This window comes from Mobula hypostoma, chromosome 14 (assembly GCF_963921235.1).
Source record: "Mobula hypostoma chromosome 14, sMobHyp1.1, whole genome shotgun sequence".
Lineage (NCBI taxonomy): Eukaryota > Metazoa > Chordata > Chondrichthyes > Myliobatiformes > Myliobatidae > Mobula > Mobula hypostoma.
Window position 1 is genome coordinate 9,298,123 of NC_086110.1, and position 18,237 is coordinate 9,316,359.

Below are 18,237 nucleotides of genomic sequence, written 5' to 3' on the forward strand. Positions count from 1 at the left end.
CTCGGAAAAGATTCTTAGGTTTGCTGCGAAGTCTTGAATGTGTGGCACAGGGTAGTGGTCTGGCGTTGTAGCCTCATTCAGCCTGCGGTATTCACCGCATGGTCTCCAGCCCCTGTTGCCTTGGGCACCATGTGCAGGGGGGAGGCCCATGGGCTGTCGGACCATCGTATGATCCCCAATTCCTCCATCTTGAACAACTCCTTCGCCAGTCGGAGCTTGTCCGGGTAAAGCCTTTGAGCACGGGCGTGGAGGGGTGGTCCCTGGGTCGGGGTGTGGTGCTGGGCATGGCTGCCGTGAACTGCGGTGTCAGTATTGATGGGAAATCCGCCAGGACCCTGGTGAATTCATCGTTGGACAGAGTGATGGACTCCAGCCTGGCAACTTAGCTTCACCCAGGGAGAATGTTTGAAAAGTCTTGGCGTAGACCAGTCGCTTCCCTTGCAGGTCGACCAGCAGGCTGTGGGCTCGCAGAAGATCCGCCCCCAGGAGTGGTTGGGCCACGGCGGCCAGTGTGAAGTCCCACGTGAACCGGCTGGAACAGAACTGTAGCCGCACAGTGCTACGTATTGTGCTGCCATTTGCGGCCCTCAGCGTGGATCCCGGTTCTCTGTTGCGGGTGTCGTAACTCGTTGGAGGTAAGACGCTGATCTCTGCTCCGGTGTCGACCAAAAATGGACTGCTTGTCCCAGACATACAGGAGGCTGTCCTGATGGCCAGCCGCCGTAACCATCAGTGGCGGCTGGGCCTTGGCATTTCCCGGGAATTTGCAGGGTGGTCTACAGCGGCGGGCCACTGTGCCCCACCACTGGTGGTAGAAGCACCATTGTTCGTTGGGCTCTGCTGCCGGGCCTGGTCTGGTCTGTCGTTGGGTACGCGGCTTGGTGATCTGTGTGACTGATGCCCCTCTCTCCTCCTTGGCATTCCACAACACATCTGCTCGGGCTGCCACCTCCCGGGGATCGCTGAAATCTGTGTCGGACAGCAGCAGGCTTATGTCCTCGGGCAGTTGCTCTAGGAATGCCTGCTCAAACATGAGGCAGGGTTTGTGTCCTTCAGCCAGGGCCAGCATTTCGTTCATTAATGCTGAAGGCGGCCTGTCTCCCAAACCATCCAGGTGCATTAAGCGGCGTGCTTGTTCGCGCCGTGAGAGTGTGTATTTGCCGTTCTCTGGGGGCGACTGTATAAACTCCTCAACTTGTGCAGCAGTCTCTTGGTCAAGAGAGCTCAGCAGGTAGTAGTAGCGAGTGGACTCCGAGGTTATCTGCCGAATGTGGAATTGTGCTTCTGCCTGTTCCAACCACAGATGAGGTCTCAGCGGCCAAAAGCCTGGCAGTTATAACGAAACTGCGTGAACAGATGCGGCGTCGGTCATCTCTGGCCCAAATATTGTTTGGGTTGTCGGGGTCACCAAATGCAGCGGTGCGCTACACACAGCGCTAGAATAACCACACGGAGTCGGTGAGTTGGAGTTGCGATAAAGAGATTTATTCAAACTTCGTGGCCTGCTTTAAAGCCTTCCCGTTCCCGCCCTCCCTGGGCGGGACTGCTGTGGGGAGTGCATATTCCCAGACCCTTTCCGCGCGCGGGATTTTCCCCCGGCTGGTGAAGGTGGCCTGGCGCCCTTTTTGGGGCCGGCCCTCTGCCTGCGCGCGCTGTTGTGAGCCAGTTCGTGGGTGCCAGAAAGTGGGTCGCCACAATGGAATATTTGGCTTTGCCAAGTTTGCAGATGATATGAAGATTGGTGCAGGAGCAGGTAGTGTTGAGGAAATAGGTAGGATGCAGAAGGACTTAGACAGATTAGGAGACTGGGCAAGAGAGTGGCAAATGAAATACAGTGTTGGAAAATGCTTGGTCATGGACTTCGGTAGTAGAAATAAATGTGCAGACTATTTTCTAAACCTGGAGAAATCCAAAAATTTGAGATGTCAATGGACTTGTGCAGAACACAAGGTTAACTTGCAGGTTGAGTTGGTGGTGAGGAAGGCAAATGCAAAGCATTCATTTGAAGAGGTCTAGAATGCAAAAGCAGGAATGTGATGCTGAGGCTTTACAAGGCACTGGTGAGGCCTCACCTTGAGTATTGTGAACAGTTTTGTGCTCCTCATCTAAGAAAAGATGTGCTGGCAATGGAGTGGGTGCAGAGGAGGTTCACAAGGATGTTTACAGAAATGAAAGGGTTATCATACGAAGAACATTTGGTAGCTCTGGGACTGTACTCTTTGGAACTTAGAAGGATGAGGAGGGATCTCATTGAAGCTTTTCTAATATTGAAAGGCCTAGACAGAGTAGATGTGGAAAATTTGTTTCCCATGGTGGGGGAGTCCAAGACAAGAGGGCACGGCCTTAGAATAGAGGGGCGAACATTTAAAACAGAGATGCGGAGAAATTTTTTAGTCAGAGGGTGGCGAATTTGTGGAATTTGTTACCGCAGGTAGCTTTGGAGGCCAGGTCATTGGATATAATTAAGGCAGAACTTGATAGGTTCTTGTTTGAACACGGCATCAAACATTGCGGGGGCGAAGGCCAGGGAGTGGAGGTGAAGAGGGGAAAAAAGGATCAGCCATGATTGAATGGCGGAGCAGGCTCAATGGGCCAAATGGCTGAATTCTGCTGCTATGTCTTGTGGTCTTTGGAGCTTTCTGCCTTTCCTGCTGACTCTGCAATGTAATAATTTTATTAATTTCAACTTTCCACAGTTCTAATGATAGATAATCCATCAGAATTGTTTCATATACCACGAATGTTGCCAAATCTGTGTATTTCCAGTATTTTCTGTTTTTATTTTGCCTTGTAATATATCATTATTTCAGAGTTACATATTGTTCACTTGTAAATTTTTTTTATCCAATCAGTGTTTAAATGTAATTGAACATGTGATCTAATGTGTTTAGTTGAGATTAAGCTGTTTATTTTTTTTCTCTCTCTCTTCTCTCCTCCCCCCTCCCCCCAGGAAAATACTTTATGAAGACTTTCGTATGTTGCTGTCAGATATCGTAGGTGTACAACTGGAAAACACAGTTGATATATCCTGCACTAAGTATGAATACACAGGTATGAAGTGATAAATGTAGAATGTGGGACATATCAGGGACATTGATTGCATGTCATTTTACAAAATATAGAATCTGGTATTGGTGATAATTGGTTACATGCTATTTTCCTTTGTCTGCAGCCAATGTTGTATTATGTGGTGTATGGTGTCACAGTTGAAATGTTTTCAGCATATACATTTCATTAGCTCTGTGATATATATAGCATGAACATTTTTGTTTTAATTGCAGATATCCACGTAATGTTTTACACTGGGAGTACTCTGGTGTATCAAAGCAGGGATGCAAAGCAGATGTGATGATACATTATCTTACCTGATACATTACAGAATGGGGTGGAAATATTTCATATAATTCAGTTCAGACTGCTTCAAGAATGGCGCTTTAAAATTATCAGACGGTCAAATATGCAGACATCCCACCTCTCTCTCCCGGAAGTTCCGGGAGTCTCCCGCATATCGATAGTGGCTCCCTGATGCCCGCAAATTATACACAATATCCCGGAAATAGATTTTTTTTGAGAGAGAGCGCGTGAGAGAGAAAGAGCGCCATGGCAGAGTGTTCGAAAAAAAGAAAATATAAAACGTACATCACCCCAGACTACACTAAAGTGTACCCCTGCCCAATAGAGGTCAAAAATAATGACAGTGTTGCTCGCTGCACTGTTTGCAACAGTGACTTTTCTATTGCCCATGGTGGGCTAAGACTGTAAAAGACATTTTGAGTTTAACAGGTGTCATTCGTTCATTAGCATAGCTAACGTTATTTAAACCAGCTGGCTAGCTGCTAAGGAGCTACTCTATTGTAGACATCCCACCTCTCCCGGAAGTTCCAGGAGTCTCCCGCAAATTGAAATGAGTTTTTGCAGGGTGGGATGTCTGAATATGGAAGTTCTCAGGCAAAAAAAAATTCTAAGTTGTTTTGGATGCTGTATTTATTTAATGTACTGGGCGTGCCTGAAGAAAAGTACAGTTCACATAGAATACTGTTTTGTATGTTCATCTGACTGAAAGCCTGGCAAAACCTGGGTTTTTGATAAAGGAGATGGACTTGTGTTCTGTCACATAATTTAGAATGTTACAAAATGTTCTGTATACTTTGATTTAAAGTGCTTGACTTGCTAGGTAGTTAAATTTGATGCAAGAAGGGGTCAATAACTCTGCTGGATGTTTTTTATAGACCACCCAATAGTTACAGGGATGTCGAGCAGCAGGCAGAGAGACAGATTCTGTAATAATAGTGTTGTGGGGGGGGGGGGGGGCGAGATTTTAATTTGCCAAATATTGATTGGCATCTCCCTACAGCCAGGGCTTTAGATGGAGTGGAATTTGTTAAGCGTGTTCAGGAAGGTTTCCTGACACAGTATGTAGATAAGCCTACAAGAGGAGAGTCTGTACTTGATCTGGTATTGGGAAATGAATCTGGTCAGGTGTCAGGTCTCAGTGGGAGAGCACTTTGGAGATAGTGATTACAATTCTTTCTCCTTTACCATAGCATTGGAGAGGGATAGGAACGGACAAGTTAGGAAAGTGTTTAAGTGGCCTGAAACGTCGACTGTACCTCTTCCTAGAGATGCTGCCTGGCCTGCTGCGTTCACCAGCAACTTTGATGTGTGTTGCTTGAATTTCCAGCATCTGCAGAATTCCTGTTTGTAGAGGAAATTACAGACCAGCGAGTCTTACTTCAGTGGTTGGTAAGTTGATGGTAAAGATCGTGACAGGCAGGATTTATGAGTATTTAGAGAGGCATAATATGATTAGGAATAGTTAACATGGCTTTGTTAAAGGCAGATTGTGCCTTATGAGCCTGATTGGAATTTTTTTGAGGATGTGACTAAACACATTGATGCAGGTAGAGCAGTAGATGGATATGGATTTCAGCAAGGCATTTGATAAGGTACCCCATTATTGAGAAAGCAAGGAGGCATGAGATCCAATTGGACCTTGCTTTGTGGATCCAGAATTTGCATGGTTGTAGACAGGTCATATTTTGCATGGAGGTCGGTGAGCAATGGTGTGCCGCAGGGATCTGTTTTGAGACCATTTCTCTTTGTGATTTTTATGAATGACGTGGATGAGGAAGTGGAGGGATGCATTAGTAAATTTGCTGACGACACAAAGGTTGGGGGTGTTGCGGATAGTGTGGAGGGCTGTCAGAGGTTACAGCGGGACATTGATAGGATGCAAAACTGGGCTGAGAAGTGGCAGATTTAGTTCAACCCAGATAAGTGTGAGGTGGTTTATTTTGGTAGGTTAGATATGATGGCAGAATGGTAGGACTCTTGGCAGTATGGAGGATCAGAGGGATCTTAGAGTCCAAGTCCATAGGACACTCAAAGCTGCTGCGCAGGTTGACTCTGTGGTTAAGAAGGCATACAGTGTATTGGCCTTCATCAATTGTGGGATTGAGTTTAAGGGCCAAGAGGTAATGTTACAGCTATATAGGACCCTGGTCAGACCCCACTTGGAGTACTGTGCTCAGCTCTGGTCACCTCACTATAGGAAGGGTTCAGAGGAGATTTACAAGGATGTTGCCTGGGTTGGGGAGCATGCCTTATGAGAATAGGTTGGGTGAACTTGGGCTTTTCAGCTTGGAGCGGTGGAGGATGAGAAGTGACCTGATAAAGGTGTACAAGATGAGAGATATTGATCGTATGGATAGTCAGAGGCTTTTTCTCAGGGCTGAAGTAGCTAACACGAGAGGGCACAGTTTTAAGGTGCTTGAAAGAAGGTACAAGAGAGATGTTGGGTAAGTTTTTTTACTCAGAGAATGGTGAGTGTGTGGAATGGGTGGTGGAGGCGGATACGATAGGGTCTTTTAAGAGACTTCTGGATAGGTTCACGGAGCTTAGAAAAATAGAGGGCTATGGGTAAACTAGGTAATTTCTAAAGTAAGTACATGTTTGGCACAGTATTGTGGGTCTAAGGGCCTGTATTGTGCTGTAGGATTTCTGTTTCTATAGTCATAAGGTACATAATTGCTTAATTTGCTTTCGGATTTGGTAAGGTGATCAGGTCACCATAGATTTTTCTCTCATACACTCAGAGCTATTTGCGCCTTTCGCAGGCTGTGTTATCCATGAATGGGAATATTATGGCTAGACGCATGGTCATTGTATAAAGCTTGACCACTGCCAAGGTTGTGACTCCGACTTGGTTGTTTCTTTAGGTTTGTTGGGATGGTTTGGGGACAACACACAAAGTTATGGATAGGTTAGGGTTTTGGTTCAGAGATGAGGAGTCGGGCAGAAAATGATGGACCAGAGCGAGGAGCCAGAGTTCAGGTCCGCAGTAAAAGGCTGTGAATGGTTGTCGGGATAGCAGGCACTGAGGCTTAGACCAGTCATTCCCGTGGTCAGTCTTATGGATGAGAAGGCTGGTGACCCTGAGGTTGGCGAGAGTCCAGGGATTGAAGGTCTGTGCGGGCAGGAGGCACGAGTTCAGTGAGACTTAATATATTTAAATTATGGCTATGATGCATTTTGCTGTATGTTTCAATGTACATGTGAAAACTAAATGAATCTGAGTTTTGGTTACAAAAAAAAAGCCTGATAATGCAGGGAAGAGTTGATGTTTAGTTTGATCAGTGTATTGTACAGAGAAAGCTGCATATGTAGCATTGTTGAGTCAACTGAATGGTATTTTCATGTGTTATGCCCTCTTGAATAATCTTTGTGACCCTTTAGATTGCAATAAACTGGTTCTTCTGTAGGAAACAGTGGTTGTCATTATTGCTAGGCCTTTTTTTCTTTCAAGGGACTTTAAACAATCTTTAGAAAAGCAATGTATCCCTGTGTATTGCCTGGTCCAATATTTACACATATTATTGTTGTGAGTCTAAACTTGTTGGTGAACAGCTTAATTAATAACAAGGCAATTGCAGCTGTTTTATTACCTGTATATTATATAGTAGAGGCCATTGAACTGAAAGATGACGACAGTTTGTAGATTATGTTGCTCAGATCAAAAATAATACAGGTTCGCATTGGATGAAGGAAGCTGCTGGGATTCAGCAACTTAGTGTACAGAATGTTGGATGTTACCAACCATTAAGTAGTACAAGGTACAAAGACTTTTAAAAAAAAAACTGCATATTTTCAAGTAAAGTTGTTTAAATGAAAAATGAAATACTCAGCACTTGTACCCATTCGATTTAGTCTAATCAAGCATTATTAAGGTAGCAACTGAAATTTTGAACCCTATGTTACAGATGTGTTGCTCTGTCATGATGATGAGTTGGAAGGACGAAGAATAGCGTTCATCTTGTATCTTGTACCTGAATGGCAAGCAAGTGATGGTGGCACCTTGGATCTTTATGATGCAGATGGTGAGAAGTGTCTACAATGCTTCTTTGCCTTATGCTACTTTAGCTGCTTAGGCTGACTTGAAACTATGTAGAAGGAATGCCTTTCTGATATTCATTAGGGCATTGGGTATGTTTTGTGCTGAATTGTAATTTTGGTTCTCAGTAATGAATAATACGAATATCTTGACAATGTTCTGAAATCAAGTGTATACAAGTATATGTTACTGTGATAATAATGGATTATGAAGTTCATATTTATTTTGGGCCTGCAATACGGTAACTGGGACCTGCAGACTCGTGCCTGTATTTAATTCAAGTTTTCAGAATCATAATGACTATTGTGACAGAAAAAAATTTAAAAGGAAGGGACAAACATTTATTTAATTATGATGGTCCTTTTTATTATTTTTCCAAGCCTTTTTTTTTTCATTTAATATGAAAGTCTCTCTTTAAATATAGAAGTGACTGGTTAGTAAATTAAAAATTTATCATGGTCTATGGATCGGCACAAGAAAGTACCATTCAAAGTACTTTCATCAGTGTCGATCCAAGAAGACACTATCCAGGACAAAGCAGTTCACCTGATTAGCATCCCATCACCTATCTTGAACTTTCAGTCCCTTCATCAGCATACTGTAGTTGTCACACATTATCTGTGAATTGTAATGCAATTACTTGCTAGATTACTAATATTTCACCTCTAAACCCATTACCTCTACCAGTCGTAAGGTAACAACCCTGTGCGTGCAGATTCAGCACCAATTTGCCTCCATTCATTGTGGAAATGTATTGTGTCTACTTCACCATGTGATTCTAAATCATGAAACTCCCTCCCCTAGAATGTTATAGGAGTGCCTTCACTATTTGACAGACTTCCGCTTGGAGAATCAGGGCAGAAGATGTGGGTGCATGATTGTGTTGTGTGTGTGTTGGAAGGGCTTTTGGGCAAATATAAAGTGATATACTGCTTTTATCGCTTGGACATTGCAGACTTACCATTATGCTTTTGAATTACTTGTCTTTTACAGACCACAACCAGCCTCGGCAAATTGCCAAGTCATTAACTCCTTCCTGGAACACATTAGTTTTCTTTGATGTTTCCTCAGTCTCTCATCATCAGGTGCGGATGTGATTAAGTTTGATGTAAGCTAAATGTGGATAGACAAATACAGTACTTCTCAGTTAAATACTTTACAGACCTCTTGTAAAGTTTCCAAGTTTCCATTAACTTGGTTTAAAGGGGTTGTAACAAGTATTCTGTGATTGGTGTGCTTTTGCAATATTCTAGAATGTTATTAGAGTAGGAATCCCTTTGCTTTTATGTACAGAATGCCAGTGAGGTCAGGCTGCATCCTTGTCAGCCAGCACCCAGTCTTGCAGACAGGGATACATCCTCTGACTGTGGATAATCCTGTTGAACTGACAGTAAGCAATGAAGATAACAAAGATTTGACATGAAGCTGTGCCATCTGGTACGTGGATGATAGCTAATAAGTAGCATAAAATCTGGTGCTGCCAAGTCTTAACTGTGCATTGCTTCCTAAAGGCATGTGGGAATGCTGTCCCAAAGATGTGGAAGCTTGGAGGTTTCAATTCTCACTTTGCACTTTTTCACTCCCAAGGCAGTAAATTGGGGTTTGGACTATAGCCTCACACCTTCTCTTGTCCAGGCACTCAGCTTCAAGCCTCCTGATTTACTGTCAGCCTGGCATTTTTGTTAACCAAGCAATCTTTACACATGCATTAAAAACAACTGCCAGTCTTTGAAAAGGTGAGGGACATTTAATTCCCATATAACAACACTGGCTTGTTGTTGAAACTATAAATGGCTTATTTTCTTTGCGATAAATAACACCACTTGCTGTGCTTTGGCATTGACTGCTGTATGCTTTACCTGCCAGGTATCTGAAGTTTTGGTGGAGGGCAAGTGCCGCCTTTCTGTCAGTGGCTGGTTCTATGGGCAATCGTTGGAGAGGCCCCCTCGTTATATCGAAGCTCTTTCTCCTCGAATGCCTCATATTGCATGTGATGTAAGTCAACATCTATCTTACTATCTCATTGTTGTTATCAGGTACACACAGAAAAGATAAAACCATTGCTTGGATCCAGAGTAAAGCCTCTCTAACTCTGTCCAAGGACACACTTCAATTGCTCTGAAGTATCAATCTGATATTTTCCTTATAGTTTCAGCAATCTTTGAAGCCTTGTTAATCAGAGCTATTTTGTTCTAAATCAGTACTACAGCAGTAAGGGTTAACAAGTCATGATTGTTTTATTTACTGAACCTTGTATAATACCCACCCTTCCTTCATCAAATTCCTCTTGCCCACCGGTTTGCAGAGTCCACATATAGCTAAAGAGCTACAGGTTTCCCCAGCCATCCGAAGGTAGAGCGTTCCTATGAAACGGTTCGTAAGCCGGAATATCGTAAAGCGAAGAAGCAATTACCATTTATTTATATGGGAAAATTTGTGAGCGTTCGCAGACCCAAAAATAACCTACCAAATCATACCAAATAACACATAAAACCTAAAATAACAGTAACATATAGTAAAAGCAGGAATGATATGATAAATACACAGCCTATATAAAGTAGAAATACTTCTCTACAATCATTGCCGCACTGTTCTCCGTAGCGAAAATCTCACACAAGCGCTCTCGGCAGAAACACTCTCCAGTAACCTTTAAGCTATGAAGCTGCCAAATCATACCAAGTAACACATAGAAATGCACAGCCTGTATAAAGTAGAAATAATGTATGTACAGTGTAGTATCACTTACCGGAATCGGGAAAACATTGCTGGGCACACTGATGATGGTGTGTTAGGCTGAGTCGTTGGAGGTTGGGATGGTACAGTGGACCCCAACCTCCCGGCCGCCGACCGATACCGATCCGCGAAGCATGCAGCGGTGCAGCAGTAGCCGGGACGCACCCAACACATTTTTAAACAAACAAGCTAATTAATTAGGTGTCACCCAGCACGTAAATGTCGGTCCAGATCAGAGGCGACGCAATCAGCAGCACCTAATTAATTAGCTTGTTTATTTCGGCTTTTTTCTTAAAGATGTGTCGGGTGCGTCCCAGCTTCCGCTGTATTCTCCGCGACCGGGCTACTGCTACATTCACTGTGGCAATGTATCAGTCCGTGGCCCGGATGTTGGGGTGGTGGGACACTGGGGTGTCATCTCCTTCTATTAGGGCAGGCAGATCATCTTCGAGGTTTGACGTCTGCTGTGGCTGATGTGGAAGGCTTGCTTGACTGCTTAGCCTCACGCATTTTTCTGTCATACAGTTCTTTGTAAGCACTCAAACCATCTTGCAAATATGCCCTAAACCGACGTACCCTTTCAAAATTAAAGTCATACTTTATCATTGCAGCGAACATCTCACGCAGTTCCTTCACGTTCAGTTCCTGGACGACTTCACTTTCGGTCCGTTCGCTACTGTATTCAGTTTTGATTGTTATCCTTTTCTCTTCCAATTGCATCAGCTCGTCATCTATCAGTTCTTGGTCATGGGTTGCCAAAACCTCTTACAACATCATCTTTGTCAACTTCCACAAGCCAAGCTCACTTTGTCTTTCATTCACCACGATCAAAACGCTTAATTATGTCTAGTTTTACGCTCAGTGTAACACCCTTACGAGCTCTGTTAGGCTTTTCCGATACCTTAGAACTCATCTTGCAAACGGATGCTCACAGGCACGTGTTTAAGCAATGCCGTTCCAGGGGAGGAGCGGCGCTGCTTTTTTTCGTAACAGTAAAAACACCTTCTGTTATTGAAAATGGAACTAATGTAGGTCTTTCATAACAGTGAGGTTTTGTAAAGCGAACGTTCGAAAAGCCAGGGACACCTGTATATTGATACTCACTGTTGTGGATGCAAATCTGCTTTAAGTCTGGAGGGTAGACAACAAAGAGAAGTACCCAAATTCCCAAAGATATAACAATATCTCCAGTTTTTTAAAAGCCAACACATCCACTCATCTGTTTGCCTAAGCCAAATGCAGCATGAAATTGTAAATTTTATTCCTTAGAGCCAAAGAGTAATACATCATGGAAACAAGATGACCCATGTCTCTAAACATTTCCTATCAATATACCTATAATGCTGGTGAAACTCAGCAGGCCAGGCAGCATCTATGGAAAAGGGTACAGTCAACATCTCAGCCTGAAACCTCTTCCTATAGATGCTGCCTGGCCTGCTCTGTTCACCAGCATTTTCTATGTGTTGCTTGAAATTCCTATATCTGCATATTTCCTTGTGTTAGAAACATAGAAAATAGGTGCTGGAGTAGGCCATTCGGCCCTTTGAACCTACACCGCCATTCAGTATGATCATGGCGATCATCAGTATGAGAATTGGAAGAGCAAATCTGCAGAGAGATAGCAGGCAACTGCAGGAAACATAAAGTTGTGGTGGTAGGGGATTTTAATTTTCCATATATTGATTGGGTCTCCCATACTGTTAGGGGTCTAGATGGTTTAGAGTTTGCAAAATGTGTTCAGGAAAGTTTTCTAAATCAATATATAGAGGGACCAACTAGAGGGGATGCAATATTGGATCTCCTGTTAGGAAACGAGTTAGGACAAGTGACAGAAGTCTGTGTAGGGGAGCACATTGGTTCCAGTGATCATAACACCATTAGTTTCAACTTAATCATGGACAAGGATAGATCTGGTCCCAGGGTTGAGGTTCTTAACTGGAAGAAGGCCAAATTTGAAGAAATGAGAAAGGATCTAAAAAGCGTGGATTGGGACAGGTTGTTCTCTGGCAAGGATGTCATCGGTAGGTGGGAAGCTTTCAAAGGAGAAATTTTGAGAGTGCAGAATTTGTATGTTCCTGTCAGGATTAAAGGCAAAGTGAATAGGAATAAGGAACCTTGGTTCTCAAGGGATATTGCAACTCTGATAAAGAAGAAGAGGGAGTTGTATGACATGTATAGGAAGCAGGGAGTAAATAAGGTGCTTGAGGAGTATAAGAAGTGCAAGAAAATACTTAAGAAAGAAATCAGGAGGGCTAAAAGAAGACATGAGGTTGCCTTGGCAGTCAAAGTGAAGGATAATCCAAAGAGCTTTTACAGTTATATTAAGAGCAAAAGGATTGTAAGGGATAAAATTGGTCCTCTTGAAGATCAGTGTGGTCGGCTATGTGTGGAACCAAAGGAAATGGGGGAGATCTTAAATAGGTTTTTTGCATCTGTATTTACTAAGGAAACTGGCATGAAGTCTATGGAATTGAGGGAAACAAGTAGTGAGATCATGGAAACTGTACAGATCGAAAAGGAGGAGGTCCTTGCTGTCTTGAGGAAAATTAAAGTGGATAAATCCCCAGGACCTGACAGGGTGTTCCCTCGGACCTTGAAGGAGACTAGTGTTGAAATTGCAGGAGCCCTGGCAGAAATATTTAAAATGTTGCTGTCTACAGGTGAGGTGCTGGAGGATTGAAGAGTGGCTCATGTTGTTCCGTTGTTTAAAAAAAGGATCGAAAAGTAATCCGGGAAATTATAGGCCAGTAAGTTTAACGTCGGTAGTAGGTAAGTTATTGGAGGGAGTACTAAGAGACAGAATCTACAAGCATTTGTATAGACAGGGACTTATTAGGGAGAGTCAACATGGCTTTGTGCGTGGTAGGTCATGTTTGACCAATCTATTGGAGTTTTTTGAGGAGGTTACCAGGAAAGTGGATGAAGGGAAGGCAGTGGATATTGTCTACATGGACTTCAGTAAGGCCTTTGACAAGGTCCCACATGGGAGGTTAGTTAGGAAAATTCAGTCGCTAGGTATACATGGAGAGGTGGTAAATTGGATTAGACATTGGCTCAATGGAAGAAGCCAAAGAGTGGTAGTAGAGAATTGCTTCTCCGAGTGGAGGCCTGTGACTAGTGGTGTGCCACAGGGATCAGTGCTGGGTCCATTGTTATTTGTCATCTATATCAATGATCTGGATGATAATGTGGTAAATTGGATCAGCAAATTTGCTGATGATACAAAGATTGGAGGTGTAGTAGACAGTGAGGAAGTTTTCAGAGCCTGCAGAGGGACTTGGACCAGCTGGAAAAATAGGCTGAAAAATGGCAGATGGAGTTTAATACAGACAAGTGAGGTATTGCATGTTGGAAGGACAAACCAAGGTAAAACATACAGGGTTAATGGTAAGGCACTGAGGAGTGCAGTGGAACAGAGGGATCTGGGAATACAGATACAAAATTCCCTAAAAGTGGCATCACAGGTAGGTAAAGAGAGCTTTTGGTACATTGGCCTTTATTAATCAAAGCATTGAGCATAAGAGCTGGAATGTTATGATGAGGTTGTATATGGCATTGGTGAGGCCGAATCTGGAATATTGTGTTCAGTTTTGGTCACCAAATTACAGGAAGGATATAAATAAGGTTGAAAGAGTGCAGAGAAGGTTTACAAGGATGTTGCCGGGACCTGAGAAAATCAGTTACAGAGAAAGGTTGAATAGATTAGGACTTTATTCCCTGGAGCATAGAAGAATGAGGGGAGATTTGATAGAGGTATATAAAATTATGATGGGTATAGATAGAGTGAATGCAAGCAGGCTTTTTGCACTGAGGCAAGGGGAGTAAAAAACCAGAGGACATGGGTTAAGGGTGAGGGGGGAAAAGTTTCAAGGGAACATTAGGCGGGGGCTTCACACAGAGTGGTGGGAGTATGGAATGAGCTGCCAGACGAGGTGGTAAATGCGGGTTCTTTTTTAACATTTAAGAATAAATTGGACAGATACATGGATGGGAGGTGTATGGAGGGATATGATCCGTGTGCAGGTCAGTGGGACCAGGCAGAAAATGGTTCGGCACAGCCAAGAAGGGCCAAAAGGCCTGTTTTCTGTGCTGTAGTTTCTGTGGTTTCTATGGTTCAATGGCTGATCATCCAACTCAGAACCCTGTACACTTTCTCTCCATGTCCCCTGATCCCTTTAGCCACAAGGGCCATATCTAACTCCCTCTTAAATATAGCCAATGAACTGGCCTCAACTGTTTCCTGTGGCAGAGAATTCCACAGATTCACCACTCTCTGTGTGAAGTTTTTCCTCATCTCGGTCCTAAAAGGCTTCCCCTTTATCCTTATACTGTGACCCCTCGTTCTGGACTTCCCCAACATCAGGAACAATCTTCTTGCATCTAGCCTGTCCAATTTCTTTAGAATTTTATATATTTCAATACGATCCCCCCTCAATCTTCTAAATTCCAGCGAGTATAAGCCCAGTCGATCCAGTCTTTCTTCATATGAAAGTTCTGCCATCCCAGGAATCAATCTGGTGAACCTTCTTTGTACTCCCTCTATGGCAAGGATGTCTTTCCTCAGATTAGGGGACCAAAACTGCACACAATACTCCAGGTGTGGTCTCACCAAGGCCTTGTACAACTGCAGTAGAATCTCCCTGCTCCTGTACTCGAATCCTCTTGCTATGAATGCCAACATACCATTCGCCTTTTTCACCGCCTGCTGTACCTGCATACCCACTTTCAATGACTAGTGTACAATGACACCCAGGTCTCGTTGCAACTCCCATTTTCCTAATTAGCCACCATTCAGATAATAATCTGTTTTCCTGTTCTTGCCACCAAAGTGGATAACCTCACATTTATCCACATTAAATTGCATGCATCTGCCACGAATTTGCCCTCTCACCGAATCTGTCAAGTTGCCCTGCATCCTCTTAGCATCCTCCTCACAGCTAACACTGCCGCTCAGCTTCGTGTCATCCGCAAACTTGGAGATGTTGCATTTAATTCCCTGGTCTAAATCATTAATATATATTGTAAACAACTGGGGTCCCAGCACTGAGCCTTGCGGTGCCCCACTAGTCACTGCCTGCCATTCTGAAAAGGTCCCGTTTATTCCCACTCTTTGCTTCCTGTCTGCCAAACAATTTTCTATCCAGATCAATACCTTATCCCCAATACTGTGTGCTTTAAGTTTGCACACTAATCTCCTGTGTGGGACCTTGTCAAAAGCCTTTTGAAAATCCAAATATACCACATCCACTGGTTCTCCCCTATCCCCCAGTTACATCCTCAGATAATTCTATAAGATGCGTCAGACATGATTTTCCTTTCACAAATCTATGCTGACTTTGTCCGGTGATTTCACCGCTTTCCAAGTGGGCTGTTATCACATCTTTGATGACTGACTCCAGCATTTTCCCCACCACCAATGTCAGGCTAACCGGTCTATAATTCCCCGGTTTCTCTCCCTCCTTTTTTAAAAAGTGGGGTTACATTACCATCCCTCCAATTCTCAGGAAGGAATCCAGATTCTAAAGAGGTCTGAAAAATGATCACTAATGCATCCACTATTTCTTGGGCTACTTCCTTAAGCACTCTGGGACGCAGACCATCTGGCCCTGGAGTTAATCTGCTGTTAATCCCTTCAATTTACCTAACACCACTTCCCTACTAACATGTATTTCCCTCAGTTCCTCCATCTCACAAAAGCCTTGGTCCCCTACTATTTCCGGAAGATTATTTATGTCCTCCTTAGTGAAGACAGAACCAAAGTAGTTATTCAATTGGTCTGCCATGTCCTTGTTCCCCATGATCAATTCACCTGTTTCTGACTGTAAGGGACCTACATTTGTCTTAACAAATCTTTTTCTTTTCACATATCTATAAAAGCTTTTAGTCAGTTTTAGTCCTGACGAAGGGTCTCGGCCTGAAACGTCGACTGCGCCTCTTCCTATAGATGCTGCCTGGCCTGCTGCGTTCACCAGCAACTTTGATGTGTGTTGCCTGAGTCAGTTTTTATGTTCCCTGCCGGCTTTCTCTCAATCTTTTTTTCCCTTTCCTAATTAGGCCCTTTGTCCTCCTCTGCTGGCCTCTGAATTTCTCCCATTCCTCAGGTGTGCTGCTTTTTCTGGCTAATTTGTATGTTTCTTCTTTCGAATTGATACTATCCCTAATTTCCCTTGTCAGCCACGGGTTACTACCTTCCCTGGTTTATTCTTTTGCCAAGCTGGGATGAACAATTGTTGTAGTTAATCCGTGCGATCTTTAAATGCTTGCCTTTGCATATCCACCGTCAATCCTTTAAGTGTCATTTGCCAGTCTATCTTAGCTAATTCACGTCTCATACCTTCAAAGTTACCCTTCTTTAAGTTCAGAACCTTTGTTTCTGAATTAACTATGTCACTCTTCATCTTAATGAAGAATTCCACTGTATTATGGTCACTCTTACCCAAGGGGCCTCGCACGACAAGATTGCTAACTAACCCTTCCTCATTGCTCAATACCCAGTCTAGAATGGCTTGCTCTCTAGTTGGTTCAGAAAACCATCCCGCATACATTTCAAGAAATCCTCTTCCTCAGCACTCAGTTTGGTTCACCCAATCTATATGTAGATTGAAGTCACCCATTATAACTGCTGTTCCTTTATTGCACGCATTTCTAATTTCCTGTTTAATGCCATCCCCAACCTCACTACTGCTGTTAGGTGGCCTGTACACAACTCCCACCAGCGTTTTCTGCCCCTTAGTGTTATGCAGCTCTACCCATATCGATTCCACATCCTCCAGGCTAATGTTCAGTGCATTTACCTTATTTATGCCCCTCATCATCTCCTACACCTTTTATAAGGTCATCCCTCAGTCTCCTACACTACAATAAATAAAGTCCTTCTCTGCCCAACCTCTTCCTATAAGTTTTAATGATTTCCTTCCCGTAACAAGGTAACCAAAACTATACAGTAGGTCAGGTGTAGCCTCGCTAACAGTTTGTATAACTACGTTGGACCATCCCAGTGTGTATGCTCAGTACCCTAACGGATGAAGGTCAGCATGCCAAGCACCTTTTTTTCCGCTGCCCTAGCTACCTGTGACACAACTTTTGATGAAATAGGTAGTTGTAATCTTAGGTCTTTCTGTTCTACAACACTTCCCAGGACCCTATTAATTACTGTGAAACTCCTTCCCAAATTGCAACACCTTGCACTCATCTGGATTGAATGCCATTTGCCAGTCATCAGCTCGCTTACCTAACTATAGAAGATCCCCTTGTAATTTTTGGTAACTTTCTTCATTCTCTGCAGCAATTTTTTTTTAGTGTCAAACTTACTAATCATGCCTTGTACATTCTCAGTCAAATCATTTTGACTGAGAATATAAAGAATGTAAAAAGAATCTTAAGAAACAAATTAGAAAAGCTAAGAGAAGATACGAGGCTGCTTTGGCAAGTAAGGTGACAATAATTTCAAAGGGTTTCTACAGTTATGTTAGTGGCAAAAGGATAGTGAGGGATAAAATTGCTCCCTTGGAGAATCAAGAGTGTACGGCTATCTGCGGAGCCAAAAGAGATGGGGGAGATTTTGAACAATTTCATTTCTTCAGTATTCACTAGGGAGAAGGATATTGAATTGTGTAAGGTAAAGGAAACAAGGGTAGTTATGGAAAGTATGACAATTAAAGAAGAGGAAGTACTGGCGCTTTTAAGGAATATAAAAGTGGATAAGTCTCTGGGTCCAGACAAGATATTCCCTACAACCTTGAGGGAAGTTAGTGTGGAAATAGCAGGGGCTCTGACAGAAGTATTTCAAATGTCATTAGAAACGGGGATGGTGCCGGAGGATTGGCATATTGCTCATGTGGTTCCATTATTTAAAAAGGGTTCTAAGAGCAAACCTGGCAATTATCGGCCTGTGAGTTTGATGTCAGCGGTGGGTAAATTGTTGGAAAGTATTCTTAGAGATGGTATATATAATTATCTGGATAGACAGGGTCTGATCAGGAGCAGTCAACATGGATTTGTGTGTGGAAGGTCATGTCTGACAAATCTTATGAATTTTTTGATGAGGTTACTAAGAAAGTTGATGAGGGTAAAGCGGTAGATGTTGTCTATATGGACTTCAGTAAGGCCTTTGA

General features: G+C 43.2%; 1 protein-coding gene across 1 annotated transcript in view; it reads left to right on the plus strand.

The window, feature by feature from the left end:
- Window positions 1-18,237, plus strand: part of ogfod1 (2-oxoglutarate and iron-dependent oxygenase domain containing 1) — a 111,981-nt gene that overhangs the window by 14,129 nt on the left and 79,615 nt on the right. The window contains exons 4-7 of the mRNA XM_063066638.1: window positions 2,951-3,051; window positions 7,260-7,376; window positions 8,384-8,475; window positions 9,257-9,385. Of these exons, the coding sequence (XP_062922708.1) occupies window positions 2,951-3,051; window positions 7,260-7,376; window positions 8,384-8,475; window positions 9,257-9,385 (439 nt within the window). The remainder of the gene's footprint in view (window positions 1-2,950; window positions 3,052-7,259; window positions 7,377-8,383; window positions 8,476-9,256; window positions 9,386-18,237) is intronic.